Below are 24,656 nucleotides of genomic sequence, written 5' to 3' on the forward strand. Positions count from 1 at the left end.
AGCATCTTTGCACCTTGTCAGAAAACTTGTACTGCAAGATTTTGTTTTTGCTTATTTATTAATCTTTTTTTTTAATATATATATATATATTTTTAAGTTTGTTTGCACTAGATGTGAACAGGCCTTTATACCCTTGATGGCATACATATAAGCTTGGGTTCAGATTTACCTGGGATGGGGGTACACTGTATGCTGGTTTGTAGTTTGGATTCTTCAATAGCTAACTGGAATTCCTCTAAGTCAAGGTCATCTGCAAGTGAACACATGAAAAGCATGAAGCACCTTTGGTTTGCACATGTACGGCAGTATGATGAAACAGTTTAGTCTTCTTCAAGATGACATGATGCACTCAGTCTGGCAAAAGATAAATCACCATGTTATGGACATCTAGTCTGCTGGAACGGATTAATTTATCTAAGGGCTTTAGCGCCACTCAACACCGTACACATCTCAGTTGCAACTTTCCACTTCTCTTTCAGAGTGCAATCAGTCATCAGTCTTTGTTCGCGTTCTGGTTTTGTTATTTTCCGATAACCCAAATGGTATGTTTTGGACCATGAATTGTTAATGTTTATCTAATTTCCCATGGAGTGTAATTACGGAGAGCTCCTTTCAAGTCTGAAACCTGATCAGATCGCATCAAGGAATGCATGGAGAAAAGACACATTTTATTTCGTTTGTCACATACCTGCGGTTACTGTAAGGCCCTGACATGTTTCTACTGTGCTAATTAAAGATGAAGAGACTGGCAGATAGAACAGAGCAGATAAAAATAGACACACACACATACTCTGTGGAAAACCGCTACAAGTGGTGCTTTTATTTTCCTCTTATATGAGAAAGTGTTTGTGTAGGGCCAGTGTTTTTATTTGTGGCTACAGGGACTCTGATAAAAGGGGTTCACTGTACAAACTTGAGTGACTTGCTACAATACAGTATTGCAGTTTGGAAACTTGCCCTGAAAATTTGTACCTAACCCACTGGTTTCTTCGAGCTGTTTGCATGGTGAAAAGACCATTTCAAGAAATCTACCTGCTCTGTTCAGTGCAATAATATTTGCTCCTGGGCTTCTCAGACTCTGACCTTCAAAATCAGTTTTGCTTCAACCCTAATCAAACTGAAATCATAGCTCTTGTTTTGATTGTCAAACACTGATCCTTCTGTGCAGCCCCGGTTCAAGTCTAACACTCCTACGATCTTTAGGACAACAAGAAAATTACAGACAGGTGAGTTAGGTCAAAGTTGGAGCTAAACTGTGACCACTGTTGACCTCGAGAACCTCTTATTTACATGTAATTCCAAGGCACTCTATCAGTCCAGTGTTTAGACCCAGGGTGTCCAACTGGATGGCTGGTGTCCTTAGATCCAACTTGCCTAAACAAACATGCCTGGAAGTTTCTAGTATGCCTTGTAATACCGTGATTATTTGGTTCAGGAGTTTATTTGGGCTTGGAGCTAAACTCTACAGTAGGACTGGATGTCCCTGGTTTAGATCATTAGCTGATTTTTCGCTGTCGGGCCAGTGCAAGCTAGTGCTTTTGGTTACTCAAAGCAGGCCCTGGAGTATCGCCCAAACTCTGCATGTTTTGTATAAACCTCCCTGATTCATCTCATCAGCTATATAGTAGAGATTTCAACCCTGAAATGGCTGTGCCAGATTAGCGAGACATGCAAAATATGTACTGTTGGGGGTACTCCGGAGGCCAGAGAAGAACTAGCCTCCAACTGAGCCTGGTTCCTCCCACAGTTTTTTTTTCCATTTTTGTTGGTGATGGAGATTTGCCCTGTAGAAAAAAAATGCATATGCTGGTTAGGTATGTTTTGAAGCATGGCTGCTCGTTTGAGCTGGTTTAAGATGGTCCATAGCAGGTCATAAACTAGTTTAATCTGGTCAATTGCTGGGACTAAGCTGGACCCTGAGCAGGAGCTAGTTGCTTAGTACCAGCATAAACCAGCAGTCATTCTTCAAAACAAACTTAACCAGCATATGCTGTTTTTTTCAATGGGGCAAATCTCCATCACTAACAGAACTAGCATATGCTGGGTTTTTTTTCAAACATGCTAGTTCCTTGCCACTGTTGGCTTTGTCTTGCATAGTTGGGGACACTTAATTTCTGGCCATATAATACATTGTGGAAGAAAGTAATAGTAATGTGCAGGTGACCAAACTGTTGGCAGTAAGAATACAATGGTATTACTTTGGTAAGTTAAAAGCAATTTACTTTTTTCACATTTGCAAAATTATTTAATGTTTCCAGATCTGTAGGATGGCCAGGTGAAGTTGTAGGACTTACAGTTGTTGTCGGTGTGAATGGGGAACAGGGACAGAGCTTTCTTCTGGAGATCTTCCTCTTCACTGCCCATCTGTTCTTCCCACTGACTGGCTGCTTTGTAGCTGTTGCAGGCTCCAAAAACACAGCACTGATAGGCATATGGCATCTCAATGACCCTGTTTCAACAATAGTGACACCACATATAACATTTTATAGCAGTTGATTCTTCAGTTGTGCCAAATGGAGTTTGAACATTTAAAAATAGGTGCATACTGCATGAGTTTGAGGAAATATGAAAACTATAAAAGAAAGAATGATTCATCAATCTGTAACCGCAAATACATGTAACCACAAGGACTATTTTATAAGTGTTAGGGTCACAGTTGAAACCGTGATTCTCTTTCATTTGCTTTTGCTTCATCAGTTGCTTTTGGGAAATGGTAATACTTGAAATCTCCCTTTTTTTTTGAGGTGTTAATCAAATCACGCAAGTACTTAAAACTGATGTGTTGGAGTGTCTCCCAAGCCCTGAGCAGTTGATGAATCGGGATGGGGTATTTATTACAGCCTCTCTGCATTGCACATATTAAGATATCTTAAAAAATAATCTTTCTGCTTGTCAGATGCCTTGCTTTGAGCCAGATATTCTAGGAACTTAACAAACAGAGACTGTTTATTAGTACCACTGAACAGAATGTTCCTTGAGCAACAGATTATCTTGAAACTGTCAATTTTATAAACAGTTGAACGTTTCTCTGAAAACAAAGCAAAACCTTCGTGTTTTTGAGCAATTCAAGGAATTTCTGTTGTGGGAATTAATAACCACATACACTTATGAATTTTCTTTGATGGTTTAACATGAAAGTCTTTTAATCTGCTGTTGTGCGGCATGACGGAGTTGATTGACTTTTTGGTTACCACAAATGTACCTTATGTTGGGGAAGTCTTCCTCTCTGAAGGTATGCGAGAGTGCCATGTTTCCTTTCAGTTTTAGGTGAGTGAGACTTGTTAGCCCAGTAAGCGGGAGACTGCTCAAGCGGTTCCCAGTGAGATCTCTGGATGGAGATAGAAGATCAGCATACGTAAAAAAATTTGCAGATGGAGTTACAATTGAAGCATCACAAATAGTTGATACATTTGCCAACACTGTGTTTCAGGGATTATCATGTGGAAATCACAGTAGAAGTAAAATGAATTACCCCATCAGACAAGTTTTTGTCTCGAGTCTATTCTGAATCATTGAAACAAGTAATTTTTAAACCAAATCCCCATCCATTTCATGTTGACATCAGCATTAAACATGCGTATATTGGCCTCCCACTCGTTGGTCCTTTCGAGTTGGTCTGAATAAAAATGTAAATTCATTTTTCACCACTAGGTGCTGTTTTTGTTTTTGGTATCTGTTTCCACGGTAACGCTGTACACAAAACATCACTGCGCTCTAAAACACTGCTTTATCAGCTGTTGCAGACATGATGAGATTAAAATGAGACAAATCGTCCACCAATCACGCAAAGGGGAGGTTGGTTTGGAAGTTATTGAGCAAGTAACGTAAAAATAAATGCATATCGTAAGACAATGAAAGTGTGATTTTTTTTTTTTTTTTTTTTTTTTTTTTTTTTTTTTTTTTTTTTTACCTTGCATGCATGTCAACTTAACAAAATATCAGCCTTTGATTACCCATAATAGGGGCACTTTAAATCTAAAATAAATGCAACTTTATTTAATATTTTGTAATTCAAACATTTTAGGTTCAAAAACCTTTTGTGGACACTTTGTAAATCTAAGCATGTCCTGATTGGAGAAAGTTTTATTTGAACTGACATGTTTTTGCACTCAGGCCTTGAACCTTTAACCCCGATGAGAGCTAGAATGTGTCAGTTTAAATAAAACTCTGCATGTTCCAGGTTCAATACAAGCTAAGCTCCATCGACAGCATCTGTGGCATGCTGTTCATTACCGCAGAAAATTATTTTTGCTTGTTTTTACAACCGAGGGACGAGTCAAAATAATTTTCTGTGGTAATCAACAGCATGCCATAGATGCTGTCGATGGAGCTGTACTTGTATTGAGCCCAGAACTGTCAACAAATACTGCTGGTTTTTGACTTCTCTACCAGTGATTTGACTTTTCCGTGCATGTTGTTTGCTAAAGAAAACTAGAGGTTTCTAACTGCTGCGGTATCTACTCATCAGCCACACTCTGTCACTCTTTATCAGTCTTCCTCATTCATTCATCACATTCTTCACCTAATGCTGCTTGCATTTAATCGCCTGCGACTGACGACACACGTCTTCACTGCTGTGCAGAGCTTTTAACCATGATTACAATCGCAGTCTTTTCACTTCGGGCCAAATAAAGCTTCACATAGATGACAGAAACTCCAAAGTGTGCATCATGGAATCTCTTTGTTTGTGTAAATGGGATGGTTGTGCCAAGTCACAGTTTAATAACAGCTTTTGTACGACTATACAGACATCTAGACCTTTAGGTGTGTAATCTTTATCTTCAGTGCTAAATCCAATGATATGCACTGCCACTGATTTGCATACATAATACTCACAGTTTAATGAGCGACTGAAGAGAGGAAAAGGCATCAGGGTGGATGGTGTTGATCCTGTTCCAGCTTAGATCCCTGTAATAAGAAGCCATTTACTCATGCGTATATGTGTCATTTTCTCAGAAAAACATAATTGTTTTTGCTCCGATCTTGACAGCCAATAGTAAATATTTTATCCTTCTCAAGATCTGATATCTGAAAACTGCCTTGCTCTCAAATTTTTTTAACAATAATAATTATTTAAAGTTCTGCAACGTTGTGCAAGATATTTATGGCTTATTTGCGCAGAATGTCTTGGCCTCTAGGGGGTAGTATTGGTGAGCCAATTAAAAACATACACGCTCTTGCAACAGTATCAATATTCCACAAAATTCTCTGTATGCAGAAGGGATAACTTTAAATGCAAATTTAAAAAAATTTTATTTTTGAAAGGCTGAAGGCTGTGAATTTAAAAAAGAATAAATATTTAAGATATTTCTAGGTCAGTAATCAAAGTCACAAATTGATTTTTCAAATCATTCACGGAGTAAAAAAAGTGGTGTTTGATTGTACAGATTGTTTAACTAATATAATATGTATTGCATTAAGTATTAAACTGGAAAAAATGCCAAATAGAGGCTTTTCCAGCGTAGCGCATAAGGCCAGCAGAAGATGAGTGTGTGTACAGTACTCACAGTGAACGCAGAGAGCCGAGCTGTTGGAATGTGTTCATCTCAATCTGTTTGATCAGATTGTGCTGCAGGCCTCTGCCGAGTCAAAACAAAAGAACTGGTATTACTGCATCACACACACACACACGGCAGACATCGTGAACACACTTGAAAGCTTCCCAAATATGGACACTGATGGATTGCTACAGTAATGACTGTCATTTGTCAAGTACTATGTGGGTTATTTAGGGCTCTTAGAGTTATCATAGATATGTTACTGATATTACTCTATTCCCGTTTCACTAGAGAGAGAGAGACTCCTGAACTCACATCTCCTGAAGAGAGGCACAGTGATAGAAACTCGGCAGCTCTTCGATGGCATTGTGCGACAGCTCCCTGAAATCAAACACACAGACTGTCTGTAAAAAGAAAACTCCTCATAGATGAAAAGTCCTAACAGTAAAGGATGCCTCAAACTTTTTTAACAAGACATAACATCTTAGGTTTAGAAAGCATGAATTTATATGGAAATACACAAAGTGTATGTTTTTGCACATAGATGACAATGTCAGCCAAAACAGCTAAAATGCTATACCAATTTTGTCATTGACCACTTATCCTCATTTCGTTCCCAACCTGTAAAAGTTTCAACCGTCCACAGGACACAATTTAAAATATTTAGGATGAAAATAGGATGTGAGGTTTGTGACCGTCCCATTGACTGTCAAACCATTTTGGACAGCATCTGGTCGACGCTTTTCAGGTTCTGTGTTCAACGCAATGGAAAGATACGTCTTGTACGTGTATTTACGCTTTGATTTGTACAAACAGAGTATCTTTTCACAGTCACAAGCCTCCCGCTTTTCATCCTAAATATCATAAACTATGTTCTGAGGACGGATGAAGCTTTTGCAGGTTAAAATGACATGAGGGTAAGCGATTAATGACAAATGTTTCATTTTGGTGTGGAGTGGAGTAACCCTAAAAAAAAATGTTTTTAAAATTACACATGCAATCGTACCACTACATTTTTGAAATATTTACTTACAATCCCGGGGGGATAATTTAGGCCAAAGGGGTTCAGCTGACAAAAGAAGTTTAAAAAACACCTGGTGTAAATGAATGGCCAAAATGTTTCATTATTTCCTTTTTTTGTGAAAACACCCCCTTAAATTGTTCTGTGCCAGTTTAAAAAGTGTAACCTTTGTTTTGTTTTTCACATCATTTTAGCAGTTCTAAGACTTGTAGTAGTGATTGAGAAAAGTCGTATCTCATAGAGCTATCTACTTGAATATAAAATTACCAGCGTCTTTAGGTCAAACTGTAGAACCCATTGTTCTACAAATGTACTTATAATGTTTCTGAACAAACATTTCTTAATAATAATAATTTATAAAATTACATTACATTTCTTTAGTATTTGCTTTTGTCTTTATTCTTACCGCATTTAATGTATTGAAGCGCTTATGCAAGAAGAAACCTTGGAAAGAGAATAAGCAAATATATAGAGAGAGAATGGCATGTTAAGCAGCTACTTTCCCCAAAGGTCTAATTCTTCATTTGAACAGTTACATAAAGTTTCCCTCTTCCTGCAGGGGTTTCTCTAACTGAACTTGCCCACCTTTACGTGCTTGCTCTTATCCGTTTTAAACAAAGCGATTAAAGCAAAACAAAAAAAAAGTAAAAATCGCTTGATCTAAAAAAAATGACTTAATTTTTTAACTTTTAAATTGTTTGCACAAGCATGGCACAGCCGATAAAAACGATCACATTGCTCTCTTTGTAAACTTGGCCAAATATCTGCCTGCTGGTGTGTTTTGAAGTTCATGTTAAAAGAGGCTTTTAGGAACTCCTTGAAAGTTTGGCTACATCAAATCCCTCAGGGTGAATTTGAACTCCCTTTGCCAGCCCGGATCTTTAGGAATCGTTTAGAGATGAGCTTTCGCATTTGTGTTTGTGTGTTGCAGGTGCGTATTTGTGTTTGGAAACTCACAGCACTCTTAATTTAGGCAGCAGGTGGCAGAGATCATATGGCAGTCCGGTCAGTCCAGCTCGGGTCAGTGTACTGAGAGAAAATGAAAGAGGAGAGTTTGTACTGAATGTGTGTGTGTGTGTGTGTGTGTGTGTGTGTGTGTGCAGAACAGCAGACAGAAACAGTGAACGAAAAATGGGCAATCAAATGATTATGCGTGCCCTACGAAAGATTGAAAAATTATATCCCTAGAACTTTACTAATGCAAAGAGAATATTCAAAATACATCTCGTATTAGGTGTTCAGACATTATAAAATATAAAACTGCTTCTTTCAATCCAAGCTGTACAGGCAAAGATGCAATGATTTACCTTAAAATTATTACTTAACAATGGCATTATCAAAATTTGAGTTCAAAAGTTTGAGCATCCCAGTCAGCTCATGGGCAATGACGTAAGATTTGGAAACCCTTCTCTTTTAACTCTAATGACTGGTTTAATGCTCTTTTAGGATCAGTAATTATATACAGGGCTTTATATTAACCAGTAAACGTAAGCACTCCGTTCAGTATGCCTTTGCCCTGCATGATTTTTAACCTTGTACGAAACTCTGACATGGTGAGAGTTCAGTAAAAGCATCTCTATTTTGTCAACGGTTATTCCTTTGTCCTCATCGGTGGGAAGAACTTCTGGAAGTCTCTTAAGTGAAACTGATCCTGCGTGAAATGGGGACATTTGATCTCAGACTCACAGTACTTGCAGGCTGGTGGTTCCTTTCAAATCGGGAAACTCTCGGATCTCAGTGGCCCCGTTCAAAGAGCTAAAACGAGATTAGATAACTCATTAGTGAGAATCGTTCTGCTAATGAAGATGTCGTCCAGCAAAACCACAGGGATGTCTACTGTTACCGTACCCACTTAGCTCTCCATCATCTAGAGGCAATATTATTCTACTTGGTTCCATCATTTTGATTACACTCGCAACACTACCCAAAATCAACAACGGAAGACTTCGTATCAAAATATCTGAATAGACTCTCACAGCACTCTTATGCACTGTCTGTGTAATTGGAGAGAGATAAATTACTTTTTATTAGTTTTTTGAAAAGCTAAATCTCATATTTTGGCATTTATGAGGTTATAATTGAATCGTGCTGTTTTTTGGAGACAAATTACTAGTTTAATGTTTACTTATGAGAGACGTGATGGCAAGAGGCGAGCAAAATTATAGTATTTATCAAAATAAAAGCAATGATGAAATGGAAATTATACACATTTGCCAACTGGTGCTTTAGAGGTGCCTTATCGGAAGCCAAATTGCTTTGTTTAATCATGTGTGTGTTATCATTTCACACATAGACTTGTACTTACAGCGTGTGTAACTTTGGCAAGAACTGAAATGCTGATCTGCCAACAAACTGAATGGGGTTCTCGTAGAAATGACTGAACAGAGAAGAAAAAGACATCTTTTGTTAGAAATTGAATAGATCATTTTAAATGAGTCGATGTTCCACTTTGACAGGAATATTTACATTCTTTTAGGAAAGACTGTATTTAATCATTAATAAATGACACCGTGCCATATCCAAATTAAATTTAAATTAATTAAAACTAATATGCTGAATTCTGGGATATTGCTATTTGTTGTATTAGTAACAGGGTTGACAATTTTACAATTCATTTAGCGCCTAAGATTGTTTTTATGTAATGTTGTTATTTATACAAAATACTTCTAACTAAAAATAATTTTTTGCTATTGTAAATCTTGGTAACATGGACCCAAATAAATTGGTAACAGGGTTGACTTAACCGGATTTATTAAATTTTTAACAAAATTTTAAACAGAAACTATAGACAAAATATAGCTGATTTTGCCTATAAAATTATTTTATGCCAACTCTGTTACTATCATAGCTATTGCAGATTTTGTAAAAGGAAAAAAGTACTGTTCAATAGATTAAATGACATCTTTCAAACTTTATTTTAATAATAGGGAGCTATGTTGATAACAGGATTGACGTGACGTTAAAACACTCTTAAAAACATTAAAAAAGGTTTTAAAATATTTTAAACGCATTATCAATGAAAATCTAATCATATAGACATAGACAAAATAAAAAAAAAAAATACCTTTTGCTTTTATCTCTGTATTTTTCAAAAATCTTTAATGCCTTTTTACCATCATAATGTTTGCTAAAGATATATTTAATGTATAAAATTACACCCTTTATATTTTCCATGTCCATTTTGTTGTTATTTCAATATATTTGCTACTACAGGGAGAACAAATAAATGTAAAAATAAAACTGTGTTTTGCTGATGTTTTATGTACACATACCATTTGCACATACTTAAACTTGTAAAAGAGTGTAAAAAAAAAAAAAAAAAAAAAAGCACCCGTTTGTAAAACGACCCAAATATTTGTCACACATTTCCTGGTCCACTGGCTGAGATAAACAGACTTTTATAACATGTCTTTCTATCACACATTGAGGCATGTTTAGTCAACAGAGAAACTCTTTACTGTCGTTGCTGAGACAAGATACTCACATGGTCTGCAGAAGTGGGTTCCCCACAAACGCTCTCTCAGGAATGGCCTTAATGTTGTTGTTGTGGAAGCCCCTGTGTAAGATGCATGGAGAGTGAGAATATGACCATCTGCACACTTGAACACAATCCACTAAGGGATGAGGAAATCCTGCGATCAAGACCAGCTTTGCAGAGTGCTTTTGCTAACTGCATCTGTTCCATATAGGCTATAAATTGCAGCACTGACGTGCTTTTCGAAGCGGCCGCACATTCAACTACTGCAACAGCTTATAATTCATCATCATCTGCCGTCACTATGAATATAACATGCTAAAGTGAATTTATGGCACACACGTTGCCAGCAAATTGTAATCCGAAAATTCTAAACAGTCTAAAATAATTACGCGTGTTAAATAAACAAGACTATAAGGTCCTTTTTGGGTGCCGAAAATGAATTCATCACCTTAGACAATCGAGTCCAGTTGCATTTTATCTCAAGCTCCTCTATAAGCACACGTGTGAGCCATTTGGTTGCGTCAATTCACATTTGCCCATGTAAACATCCTTTGTATCTTACAGAAACACCTGTCAGGAGGCAGTCCCGCAGGCAAAAAACACTTTAGGATACTTGAGAAGGAAGGACTTAAGAGCTCATCTGCAAGCATCTGCTTTTTTCAGGAGACTTGTGCTTGAGAACCACATTCTAGGGACTAAGCGGGATTTACAAGGAGCACGAGGCCAGGCCAAGCGGTCCACTTTAAAGGAAGCACACTGACGCATGTATGCCGGGTAAGTTAGTCTCGGTTACTTACAGTTCCTGAAGCTTGGCGAGTGTGCGAATGGCCACGGGGAACTCTTGAAGGTCATTGAAGTTCAGTTCCCTAGAGAAAGGAGCAGAAGAACTTTGAGACACACAAGCTAAGAGAAAAAGATCTCGTACGTTCAAATCTTTAGGACTTAATAAGCTAAGCTATGCCTAAGTTGTGTCTTGCATAAGACCACCGTTCAAGCAACAATTAGTGGTCTCGTTACATATTAGCCCAACTGTTTTGACGTTTTTATTTGATCTTTCATCCTACGTGTCTGTAGCATAAGCAAACACTTAAGAACTGTGGTTCCAATCAGTCAAAATCCCTCCCCTTGACCTTGCGGGTTTTTCCGTGTTGGCCTGCTCCTTGGAGACCTAGACAGCTGTTCTAAGCTAATCTGACATGACGTGACCTCTCCTCTGCATACATTATTTTTGTTGTATGCATTTCATTAGCCTTCTAGGAAACCTGCGTCCAAAAACCGAGCTTGAACCAAAACACGGGCGGTTGCTAAGGGCGAGCGGCCTTTGCACACAGGTGCAAGAACAATGTGTTTATGGCCATGCTTTGCATGTTGTTTTCCTTGGATCTCAGTGTTCCTTTTCATCTCTTATTCTCTTGGAGTTTTTCAGAGAATAATTATTGGGAAAATCCTATAATTGAACAGGAGACTTTTTTTTTTTTTCCACAAGCACTCCTTTTTGCCCAGTAAAGGCAACTGGGCGGCATTAATAGGTGCCTTTGGCCCTGTATCCCCTCATGAAGGCCCAGGTCTTAGTCATATTGTCCGCTCCCCGCAGTTACAATACCCAATGTGTCTCTTCATACCCATAATTATATGTCTTATCCCTTAGTGTTAAGTGTACGCTTTCAAAACAGTCCAAATGTTTATATATTTTAGTTTTTTTTTTTTTTTTTTTTTTTAAGGGGGAAAAAAAAGTTTCTGGCAGGTAGCCAGTGCGTTTGAAGTAGCTTGGTGAATAGGGGTGGACCCGCGTTGGCCGCCATCCAGAATGGGCGAAGCACTTGCTTAATTCCAGTGTGTGGGTGTATATGTGTGTCTATATATGCGTGAGTGTGTCTGTTGCTCAAGAGTGTTAATGCGAACTTTGCCTAAGTTTGAGGTAAAAATATTTAAGAAATAAAGGTGCTTCACAATTCTACAGAATAAACTTTTTGCCTAAATGGTTCCATTAAAAAACCTTTCACATCTGAAGTGCCTTTCTGTTTCATAAAAGGTTCTTGTGGCAAAAGAAGGTTCTTCAGATTATAAAAAGGTAAGAAGGAAAGAACCTTTATTAAATGGTTTATTGTGGAACCAAAAAATGGTTTTCTGTGTCATCTCTAACTTTATTTTGTAACGTGTATGACAAAATTGCTTAAAGTAGAAGTATTTCTGCACTATTAGCATCACCAATGTAATGGCAAAAATAACACATTTTTAAACCCCAAAAGGTATCTTTACCCCAATCTCATGCCGTTGGTTAAATTACTGTGGACGGGCTAGTTGGGATGCACCACAGAGGCATCAACCTATAAATTGCTAAAAATAAAGATTCCCAAAAGGGGTTTTCACAGAGATGATATAGCAGAAAAAAAATTGTTTCTCAAAGAACCTTTATTTAACGTTTTATAGTGTGAAGAACACTTTTAATAATTCAAAGAACCTTTTTCCACTATGAAAAAAACCTTTTGTGCAATAGAAAGGTTCAAGGGATGGTGACTACCTGGTTTCATGGCATAAACGTACCCGGGACACTTTTTAGCTAGATGCGAAATGTGTACCAATAAGTACATATTACTGCAGTTTTCGAAAGTAACACTAGAGGCAGTAAAAAGGCATTTTGTTCATATAACTGCATATAAAGAAGTGGTTTGGGTGGTGAAATGGTTTGGGTGTATCAACAAATACATTTTTATATACATTTTGCATGTGTAAAACTATCGGGTAAGTTTAGTGTTGGGTTTGGTGTAGGGCCTATTTCCAACATAATAGAGCTTTAACTTTTTTGTTCACAATATGTGCCTGGAACAACGTAATAAAACTGCAGTGATATGTTACGTATTTTGAACCTCGCTAAAAAGTCCTCCCCAGGTATGTTTATGCCATGAGACCAGATTGGATGGTGAAAGTTTTTCATGGAACCGTCAATGCCAGTAAAGAACTGTTATTTTTAATAGCAGCTCTTTTAAACAACATGAGCCCTTTAGATTATAGAATGTTAATCCACATCTTTTTATTCATTAGTTCACTCACTTCTAGTGAGACATGTAAGTGTTTAAGTAATTTTCTTCAAACACTGCATGGAAATCCACTTGCGCTTGTGGCCTGTAAAATGGGCCGCATATGGAGAGACTGGGAACACGCTGCTGTGGGTGAGCCGTGCCTCGTGGTTCTGCCATGTCTACATCCTGGTTTTGTTTAGAACATCCGTCAGTCTTGTTTGGAGACATTACTTTGATATAGCAGAGAAGAGGAATGCCTTTCATTTCCTGGGAAGACCTCATTGTTTAGAACGGGAGCTGTCAGTTACCTCGATTTACAATTTGTCAAACCACGCAGAAGTTTGTTTGAAAGCTAAATCATCGGGCATCATAACAAACAACACTGTGGTGGCCACTTTGTCTGATGGTTGTGAATGTGTTTTCAGAGATAATTACAGTGATGGGCATTACAGGAGCATCAATAAAAAGATGCACATTGTCTCATGAAAATATATGTGAGACCTTCTAAAGAAGGCAAACATTGTTAGCATCTGTTGTTTCAGGAAGCTCAACACTTCCCAAACACACATGCGCAACTGAACTGAGACAGCTGGCATGATTTCTTTCAGTGTGTCATGTTACATATAAGAATATTTGCCTCGGGAAGATTAGTTTCTTGCCTAGCCATCATTATGATGGTAATTAAAATGTCATTCAATATGCAGCATGACTTTTTTAATAACGTGGAATTTTAATTGTAATGCATGCATGCTTGATATTTAAAAAATAATAGTTGTTGTACAAACTAAGTTATGTGATTATCATTTTTACCTTAAATGTAATAAATAAGCAAGAGACCTGCTTATGCACATCCTGATTGGGAATCACTTTGATGATAACTAATTTTCCTATCACTGTAGATATGTATCATTTTGTAATTTTCAAGAGCTTAAATATTTTCTCCTTGAAACAAAACTCCGTCCAAAAGCCAAATTTATCGAGCCACAGAATCGCCACGGGAGTGTTTCGGTGCACGGTTTCTCAGTGATTGCTTTCAAATGAAGTGTTTCAGTGCAATTCTCAAGACTGAAATCCTTCTCGTAAAGAGGAAAACGTCATCTTTAGCACTTCAGCAGGCTGTTAAAAAGCAGGTGTGAACCTCTCGGTATCCTGGAGACCACCGTGACTTCAGCATATGCTTATTCTTTTAAAGCCAAACTTTCATAGCATGGTCTATGTAATGTCTTTCATACATTACATTACAAATATGCCTTGGCTCTGGTTTGTAAGCCCCTTTTAAAATTTCTCATGAATTTTAATAGCATTTCTAGTGTATTTATTGAGCCTATTTAACATTTGATCTCAATCTGTTCAGTAATGTATAACTTACCATATATAGCTTGAATTCCAGCAGAGATTGTGCACTATCGTTCAGCTATGATATGAAAATTGTAGCCAGTAGCTATAAAATCTTGATGTCCTTAATTGTATTTTTATTTGTATGTTAATCACGTTTTACGTGCAGACTGTCAGACAAATTGCATATTGCAGTTAATTTAAAAGCATATATAATTTCAACCACCTCTATCATGGGTCATGCTACTGACATTGCACCAAAGAAAAAAAAGAATTGTAGGGATAGAATGTATAATCACACATAAGTGTGAAAATCTGATTGCTACATTATAGAAATTACATTTTCCACTAAATTGAATGACCCTATGCTGAATATACAGAGTTAAAGGACAAATGGAGCATATTAAAACACAAAATGCAGCCTGTGATACCAAAATCAGCCATATAACCAAAGCCCAAAGGTTCCCTAAAAGTCACTGTATGGTTTCCACTCTGCTTACACATATACTTTTGTATGAAACACTAAAGAAGTGACCCAACACTGAAATCATTGTCAGGACATTATTATTGTTTATCACAGAAAATGAAAGACTGGCATACATTCATTCTTAACTGTAATGAGAGGTAAGAGTGTTTTTTGGAAAACAAGGTACTGCAATTAACATGTGCGTATCTCAACAGCAGAAGTATTGTGTAAAGAACGATTTGTTTATAGTTCATACAAAGCTGAACCACTGAGAATAAGTAGAGTCAGGTGAGCTTGCTAATAATTTTGATTTATATTTATAGACGCAGCCCCTTCCATAATGATTCCAAGAGGACGCCAAAAATCAAATAACAGATCAGGGTTTGTTTGCATTAAAAACAGGAAATGCTTTCATGTTTTTAGTCTTTCATGAAGGGACGATCTCACTTACAGAGTCTCGAGGCTGTGCAGTCCCTCAAAGCAGTTCTGTCCGAGGGTCTGGATCATGTTGTTATGAAGATGCCTAAACATGAAAACATTCATTAGGATTATAGTAAACATCAAAACAAACCCCTGGAATGACACCTGCTTGGCTGTGCACATTGCTTCAAATGAAGGTAAACCGGTGGTGGATGAGACATAAAATTAATCCACACTATGATTTCATTGCTTTGTAATTGAAAGAGTTTAAGATTCTTGTGGTGTCCTGTCAAACCAAGACACGTGTTCCAACTTCCACATTACCTCAAACTGACGGAAGCACTATAGTTAGTGTGACTTAATAAGTCAACTTATAACTCAAATAGATCAAGGCTTAGGGTAAAACATTCAAGATTGGGAAAGCTCCCAGAAAGCTCCCAGATTATCTCAAAAATATCTTAATTTCTGTTCTGAAAAGTGAAGATCTTATGGGTATGGAACAATATGAGGGGCGAGTAATTGATGACAAAAATTTTTTTTTTTTTAGGTGACATATCCTTTTTTGAACATTCATTTCTCATCTGCTTGAAGGGACTGGGTATATGTTGAGGTCAGCAAATAAACAAGCTGATCCAAGAATACATCCTACTTGGTTTATTCATGTTGTGTGGAAGTATATACGTACAGCACAACTAGGTTGGAAAGGTTCCTGAAGGCATAGTCTGGGATGTGGGTGATGCGGTTTAGGGCAAGGGTCATAGCCTGGAGCGAAGAGAGGTCATTGAGGGCGCTTACTGGGATCTCTGTCAGGGCATTGTCATCAAGCCACAAGTGCCGCAGGGACCGCATACCCGAGAGGGTCCTTGCTGGCACCTCCATAATCAGGTTGGCATCCAGACGCCTGTTTTTATTAGAATGAACAGAAGCAGATGTTTATTTCTGTATACAGGTTATGTATGGAGCAGAAAATTAGCAGGTAACACAGTTAGTTGTGTTTAACCAGGTGACCAGGTGTTAAATTTGCAAGAGATATTAGTGAAAATGAGCAATTACAGGACAAGGTAGTATATTCTTTCCATGTAGATGAATCACTAAAGCAAGTTTCTGAACCTGTGTCAACTAGACACTGTACATTACCCACCCTTCATAAAATATACTTGTTTTCCTCTGCTAGCCTTTTTGATATTGAGGACTGACCTGGCATGACTCCAGCCCAACAATGTTTGTGACCCAGTCAACGGCAACCCTCCTTGTCCGTGCAATGTCCTGTCACGGAATCTACTTCTTTCATTTCATTCATCAAACCGCCACGCCTTACAGAGGTAGATAAATAAGATGAACAAAGGAGGCACCAATTGTGGCTAAACAGAAAGAGATACCATGCTGTGGTCTGCGGTCAAAACATTTCTGCTTTGACGATATCATAATTAAAGCATAATTTTGTAGCCTCTTTGTTTCTGTCTTTTGTTCTTCTGGTGTAAGGATTGGCACCACTACCTGAGTGATTTAGTTTTCCCCCAAGAGATTTATATGCAAGTGTTTTATGAATCTATCTTTAGTTACTCCAGCATGGACTTGTTTAATGAGAGTTTTGGCACGGTCGCTGCTCTGAATGTTTGATGAAACCTTGGGAGCCTACAGGTGGAGAGCTATGCTTTGTGGGTTTTTTACGTTTTTCAATTTAAAGCATTCAGAGAAAGGGTGCTAAATCACAACAAGTGGCTTTCAGAGGATACAAAGAGAAGTTGTGCAATCACAAACCAGGCGTACAAGGGCTGCCGAGGCAAAGATTCCACTCTCGATCCAACCACATGAAGGCGTTTCGAAAATTGGCCATTCCTCTTTCATTTTGCTTGAGCTCATATGGTGTAATAAAGCACCGACTGATAATTTGATGGCTTTGCGGCATGGTGAGTTGATTTGGTTAAAGCCACCAAGCAATTGTTGCTCCACACTGACTGGAATGCTTTAAGATGCTATTGAACGTTTTTCTCTCTGATTTTTGGAAATTAAACAAAGAAACTGAGCTAAAGATAAAAGCTGTGAAAAAAACCCATCAGAGGTTGCTGGAAATAATTGAAAGTGCAGACATTTGGATTCTTTCACAAATTGAAATTCTCCCCCTCGCCCCCCCACCCCGTTTCTTTGCAAGGCTGTTGTTCGCAGACCTTGACATCTCCACAACCAAGATGAATGGTTGTCAACAAGTTAAGACTTTGATCTAATGAATGTTGCCCCCTGGATTCAGGGGATGGGGGGCGTTGCTGAACCTCAGCGATCAACGAGTCGTGATGTATGATAGCACCAAAGCACGTGGAGTTAGCCGCAAGCACTTCCTCTGCATTTTTTCCTCATGACCTTTCACACACATTCATTTTACACTGGCCTCTTCTCACCTCCCCTCTGGCCTTCTCAACTCTTGAGTTTTTCAGCTGAGGGTAATGCACGATGAGCATCAATCGAAGAAGAACTTGAACCCCCAAGTACAATGCCATTTGGCTTGAAAAACGCCTCATATTCTCAGACTGCATTTTGTATGCTGTGCAACCCTGCTAGGTAAACACCAACATCTTGCTGATGACGTCTCAATCATATGTAAGGCTTAAAATCGCATGTGTAAACATGGCTTTCGTGGTACCTTTGGTGTGAAATCTTATTGATAGGCATCATATGATCAAAAGGTATTGAGTTGCCTCTGATTTAAGGAAGGTGAGTAATGTTTCTCAGCTTTTACTGGCTCTTTATCAGATCTTTCTTTCATAGATTAAATCCTGGAAGGATGGTCTTGACATCAAAGGATGCTCTGTGCCGAGTGTAGCAAGTATAGCCTACAGTCCTAAACTCTAGTAAAGAAACAAAGATGAGTTTCATCACCAATCCTCTCTCCTGCCCCAACTCATCTTCACTCTGTCTACATCGGGCGCCAGTGGACTTCAAACCTTATAGCCCCCCCAGTGGTTAACCGATCCCCATCTTATCATTACCCTAAATTACATGTTTGTTGAGAACTAAATGCCTTTCTACTCTTGTGGGAACTCAGGATAGAGCACCTAGTTAAATCACTGCATATTCTTTGTTATGGGGGATTGAAAGTGAGCGTAAGTTGTCTGGACGGATGCCAGAGTCTCTGCCTCACTACAGGGAGGGCCTGGACACAGTCTATGCACGTCTGGAGCCTCTTCTGGAACCAGGCACGTCTTCCATGCGGAAAAAAATCTCTGTTGGTGGCAAAGGAATTAAATTTGTACGCCATGACTCTAATGAAAACATCCTCGCAAAGGTAGAAGGAAATGAGCGCATGGATATTTACATAGAATTATTCATTTGGAAAAAGTGGGTGTGCGGCTCCGCTCCGGGATGCTGACTGGCATCAGGAATAATTGAAAGGAGTCGAGGGGTGGATGTAAGTGGAGCAGATGGACAAGGCCAGACAAAATACCAGACAATATTTAGATTCTGACCTTTTCATGGGGAACCATTTAGGAAGGGGGCGTGATTCCGATTAGGAGGGAAACATTGGACATAAGGGAAGAGGGAAGAGTAACTGATGGAAAATTGGGCTCTTCACAGCTCATTGAATCTCCCAGCGCTCACTCAGGAGCCAGTGCACAGTGTCTGGCGGTTTCCTCATGGGTTCCAGATGCGCCAATAGCCCTGTAAAGGTTCCTCTTTTTCACCCTACTGATATTAAATGTGACGTAGTCACGTTTTGTCTTCCTCAAGAAGTGTATCAAATTTGTCTCTCTTGAGAGTTAGAATTTAGCTAATAGCTTTTAAAGAAAAAAAGTATAAACCCAGATCCACTGAATTCATTTTCAAACTGTATTCATTTTAAATACTGAATTGCACAGACCACACAAGAACTACTATGCTTTTGTTATTCATTCTTGGTTCTTTATTTGTTGAATCTCCTATGCAAAGAGCTGCATGACATTTTTATGCAATCGAAAATCAAAAAAAAGAAAATTTGTTGAAAAATTCTACTCGTCTCACTATTGCACATCCAAAGAACACCTGTTTTACCACTACCATGTGTGTCCTAAATTGCAAACTTGATCCTCCCTGGTGGGGAGTTCTTTAATGAAGGGCCTAATGGTCCTAATAGGCATATAAATAACTAGGCTTTCCTGCATTAACTCTATTAGAGAGAAATGCCAATAGTTACCTCATGACTAGATTGCATTGTAGACCAAATAACTACTGCTAGAGACCTTATCTGATAGAGAGGTGCTAAATTGTTTATTGTGTGCTGTGCTTGTGATGTAATATTTGATACATAATTCTTGATAATGTATCTTTTCCTGGACAAACTTTTCGACTTCCATTGAAATTTTTTTTGCAAGCATCTTCCAAGCGGAATAACATTTCACATGAGACCAATCTTTGAATCAAGTGAATCCATTATATTCCAGCTGTTAGGCTTGAAGTTGTGGTCACAGCTAGGAGGTCTGCACTTGGCATGTTAGCCTATCCAATGTTGCTTTAATATACACCATTGTTTCATGTAAATCTCTAACAGCACAAGATTGCTTTTGATCACTTGAACTATGTGATACTTACAGAGAAAGCAAATTGGGTAATTCCCAAGGGTCTTCGCTGGGCAATCTCTCCAACTGGTTATTCTGCAACATCCTGCAAAGATACCGTAAATGAAAATTAGAAAAGTGATCAATTCTGCTCTGGTCAGTATTAAATATTTTAAAACACCTAAATGTGATTTGTAAAATAATACAGATAATACTAGTAGTCGCAATGGGTGGCCTTCTTTTTGTATTAATGAAATGTATTAAAAAAAAGTCACCACTAGTCAGTTCCATATGTGTTTTCTGGGTGGTATATAGTTGTGCATTAACAATTGCTCAAAAACTGACAAAAAAAAGAGCATGTTAGTATGGCTTGAGGGCACAAGAGTCGTCCAGTCTACTGCTGATGAGGTTACCTGTCGTGACATCAATCAGTCAGGAGATATTATTTCAGGTACTGCACGGTGCACTTTTCAGTGGACAAAACCAGAACATGGGAGGGGCAGAGAGACTGAACAAGACGAAACAGAATGAGGGGGAGAAACTGCTTGGGTGGGCCACTGAGGTCATGCTCACAGGACTCGTCGAATAAAAGAACGAAAGAAACAGGAAGTGGTGGAACAATGACACTGAGCTCTTTGAACAAAGCAAATTATTTGAACGCGAGAGCATGCGGCCACAGACGTTGAGCTTTAATTACAAGGCAGACAGCTTTATCATGTCCAATCAAATGAAACTCCTGACATTTGACCACGCAGGAGAGAATTGCTAGTGTTTATAGGAATAAATAAGCCTTTGTGGGCAGGATGCCCTTATCAAGGAAATCATGGTGCCACCATAGCCATCGTGAAACTAGACTTAAAGTGTCCAGCATTCTTTATGACAGTGTGAAAAAGTCTCTATTGTTTTGTCATTCAAATGTTACAAAGGGTGTACTTATCACCCCCAAACACACACACATTTTCGGTTTTGTTAGATTTTGACTAATGAATGTTTTTGTTGTAATATTTTAGTTTTTATGTTCATTTTGGTTTATGTGCTTCCGCATTTAATGTGTTTCGGACTGGCTCATTGAAAACTGAACATTAATTTAATGTCAGGAGGTCATGTACCCGTGCCTCAGACAAGTTCAGTTGTTGAATAAGAGACTACAAAACACAGACAGCAAACAGAGAAAATTTGTAACTATTGTTATACCCAACCCAATCCTTTTTGTCTACGTTGACCACAGAAATAGGATCTCTGACATTTACAATGTTATTGCTTTCAATGCAAGGAAAAGGACATTAAATATTAAACTGAAGTAAATAATATTTATATTCTCGTTGACCTATTAAAATATAAATCTAGAAACATTTAAAGCAAACATCTATGGGGTACATCATGAAGATATAAATAAGGTTGTTGTTTTTTTTACTATGGATCAGTAAAATTATTTGATGTGGCAGGGCAATTTTGTGGTGTGCAATAAAACAAACAAAACAAAAAAAGTAACTGGATTGTTAAATAACAATGCAGGGCAAATTCACTGTAGTTACCAGGACGGCACTTAATCCTATGTGGAAATTTTGATATGCATGTTGGCATGCATGAAGTTCTTCCATGCCTGGAATTTGTCTGTCCTATACAATTTCATCAACTGGGCTTAAGTCAGTGAATAAAATTAAAATCTGTCAATAAACCATCAACATACACCCATGCATAAAGAACAGCTCAGTGATCATTCACCGCAAAGCAAAACCTGAATCATCACCTGTCCGACGTTCTGTTTTTAATTTCACAGTGTGTGACAGTGCAACAAAAGTCTTTTTTCAGAATGAATCACCCAGAATGTAATTTTCCACAGAAGCATTAACTGAAACAAAAACGCTCTTGCTCTTTCTGTCTTTCGTTACTCACAGGACTTTGAGGTTGTAGAGGCCTTGGAACACGGGGCCAGGGATGTGTCTCAGGTGGTTGCCCGAGAGTCTCCTGTGGAAGGACAAAAGAAGTGGTTTGGTTCACTTGCAGTCCAACAAATTGATGACTTTAACAGAGAGAAGAGAATCTGGTAAATTCATAAAGACGAGTATGAATGTGTGTGCGCTCAAGAGCTCATGGTGAAAACAAAAGTGAGAGATCTCCTTGGAAGCAAGAACCACAGCAGCTGGGGTTCAGATCTCTCGGCCGCTGGTCTTTACCGCTCACGTACAGAAATCTCTCTTTTGTATGGTCTCCAAACATGTCAACACATTTTGAAAGCAGAGCCAAGATATGAATGCGCTCTAAGCTCCTGTGGCAACAAACATGTCATAGTACAAGTGAATTTATACACAATGGCTAAAGATAAATACCCCTTATAAAATGGCCGTATACTGTACAGATAACAACCAACAGGAGCATCGTGGCTGATAGCTACCTTTGGAAAGTACTCGAGACACAGGAAAGACGTTCCCAAAGAGAGCGAGAGCAAATATCAACCAGCTGTAGGCTTACCCATCCGGACTAATCAATTTGTTTATCAAACAAATCACTTAATAAGCTTTCGTGCCAGTTTTTTTCCTGGGTGGCAGAGTTTGAGGAAAGTCTGTCGAAGCCTCACAAGGAGTCATGACAGGCTAAACAGGACCACCCATACCTCCAGACTTCTTTGCCTCAAAGTTGCTCCATCCTGCCGGAATAGCCTCAATCTGCTCATGTACTCCAAATGATTATTTTTTTGTGTGACAAGATGAACGTTTTGCAGAGAATTGCTGCCAATGTTTAGCATGTAAGTCAGCTTAGCTAATGTGATGGGTGCGACAGCTCTGGCAAAGCAACAACTGTGTTGTATACAGGCACATTAAGGGCCACACGAGCCCAGAAAGCAGAACGACAAAACTCAGAATTGGGTCTATGTCAAGGTCTGACAGATCATACTCCCTTACGAGCTTACACACACTACCGTCTTCTGCCATCGAGCCATGAAGTCTCTGAGGTTTTTAATGGCTATCACTTCATGTTGTGCCAGACCACACTCCCATCCGTTGACTCTATTTCTGGTAAGACCGTGTGCCGCCATTCTTTCACAAACATTTGTTTTGCGCAGGGCAAGAGACAGAGGGAAATAAAGCAGGGGGATGGAGGGGCTGGGGAAGGCAAAAATAAAAGTGTCAGATTTGGAGGCTGCGAAGCTTAGCGGTTCACCCCGTGTAAATAGGCCAGTGATGGTTTCACATGCGTGTCGGATGAGGTTTCAGGCACGTACCACAGCAAGCTGTTCTGCTGAAAGCTCGTGCCAGCCCTGCGGTCAGCTTTTATCCCTCGTTATAATTCAGTCATGTATCTAAACACTGGAGCTTTCTGCTTTATGTATTCTCTCACATTACAGACAAACATGGCTTTAATGCTAATTGTCTTAAGCCACTTGTGTCAACATGTTGTATATTCTTCTGAAAAATGACGAGTGTATTGTTATGAATATTAAGAATGTTTGTAAAGTCTTCAAAATTGATTCTGGCCATGGGAATGAAATGAGAATTCTTTAATATCTCAATGCAATTACTTTTTGATGCTTTGTATACACAGAAAGACAAATCCAGTAGGATTTCGTCACTCAGTGGAAAGTATCCACAAATTGGAATTTTCTTTTCTGTATATGAAGTCTTTCTCAATACAGCAGTGGTTTCTGATCCTTTTCCTGGAGGGCCATTGTCATGCAGATTTTAGCTCCAACTTGCCCCATCACACCTGTCTAGATATTTCTCAACAGTAAAATTTCTCTCCATTAGCAAAGCCTGCACTACATGTTTTAATGCAGATTTACTTCATTTGAAAAACTGGTCTGCATTGAGTCATGTGAACTCGTATTATTTGCAGTCAATTTGAACCCAATCCACGCTAAACTGAATCTGTGAGCCTATATTCCAGAGGTAGTCAAACCTGCTCCTGGAGGTCTACCTTAATGTTACAACACACCTGCCCTTTATCATCAAGTAATCCTGAACACCTTTATTACATTCAGGTGTGTTTGTTAAGGGTTGGAGCTGAACTCTGCTGTAGCCCACCGAAAGCATTGTTGGCAACCAATGCCTTCTAACCTAGTCATATTTTAGTAGCATTTTAATATTCTGTGCAGCTTGTCTCAGAATAAATTGCCTTTAGAGAATGAAACTGTTGCAACCTCTTGTCTCTAGTCGTTAACTGATGGTGCTCAAGGTAGTATAGTCTCATTAAATACTTGGGCAGATGCTAGGGATCTACTACCACACAAGTTTTTCCTTTAGAGTTCCACGTCAACACTAACCAAACACACCAAGGTCAGAGGGTTGCTAGAAAGCTACAGGCGGGTGAGATTTTATCAAGGGTAGAGCAGGACTGTGGCTCTTCAGGACTGATGTCGGCCACCCCTATACAACATGTACTACCTCAAACCCAGCAATACAACATTAAAAGAGATCAGTGAAGGCAGGATGAGGGGGGGGTGTTCTGAGGTTCAGAACAAGCAATCAAACCAAGTGTGAAAACAGCCTAAGAGACACTGCATTAAACAGAACCCCTTTGAACCTTTCCCTCATAACCTGTGCCAGCCTTACTAGTCTTTGCTCTGAGTCCAAAATTATCCAAACTGCCCTCAACACTCCACTCCCCTACAAAGGATCATTGAGTAGTCAGATTAAGGAAGGCGTGAATGAGGAAAAATATGCTATTGGTGGCAACCATTTCAAAAGCTTCAATTTAGCTTTAAACTGATCTTCAAACCCAATGGTGTAAAACTTAGAAACAGTTTTTCAAAACAGAATTAATGTATTTTGTTGGATGCATGTTACACAAAGCGTATTTACTTGCTGTAGTGTGGAATCTCCAACATCTGTCTAAATCAGACCAAACAATAAAAGTCTGCATCAAATGAAGTGTGAGCTGAGCTTTTTCATACT

The 24,656-nt window shown here is 38.7% G+C and overlaps 1 protein-coding gene across 1 annotated transcript in view; it reads right to left on the minus strand.

The window, feature by feature from the left end:
* LOC122329314 (leucine-rich repeat-containing G-protein coupled receptor 6) overlaps nucleotides 1–24,656 on the minus strand; it is a 69,258-nt gene that overhangs the window by 2,841 nt on the left and 41,761 nt on the right. Inside the window, 15 exon segments of the mRNA XM_043225547.1 lie at nucleotides 170–250; nucleotides 2,295–2,449; nucleotides 3,203–3,328; nucleotides 4,837–4,908; nucleotides 5,508–5,579; nucleotides 5,814–5,879; nucleotides 7,477–7,548; nucleotides 8,206–8,274; nucleotides 8,825–8,896; nucleotides 10,004–10,075; nucleotides 10,795–10,863; nucleotides 15,270–15,341; nucleotides 15,924–16,139; nucleotides 19,799–19,870; nucleotides 21,661–21,732. Of these exon segments, the coding sequence (XP_043081482.1) occupies nucleotides 170–250; nucleotides 2,295–2,449; nucleotides 3,203–3,328; nucleotides 4,837–4,908; nucleotides 5,508–5,579; nucleotides 5,814–5,879; nucleotides 7,477–7,548; nucleotides 8,206–8,274; nucleotides 8,825–8,896; nucleotides 10,004–10,075; nucleotides 10,795–10,863; nucleotides 15,270–15,341; nucleotides 15,924–16,139; nucleotides 19,799–19,870; nucleotides 21,661–21,732 (1,358 nt within the window).

Source organism: Puntigrus tetrazona, chromosome 23 (assembly GCF_018831695.1).
Source record: "Puntigrus tetrazona isolate hp1 chromosome 23, ASM1883169v1, whole genome shotgun sequence".
Taxonomy (NCBI): Eukaryota; Metazoa; Chordata; class Actinopteri; order Cypriniformes; family Cyprinidae; genus Puntigrus; species Puntigrus tetrazona.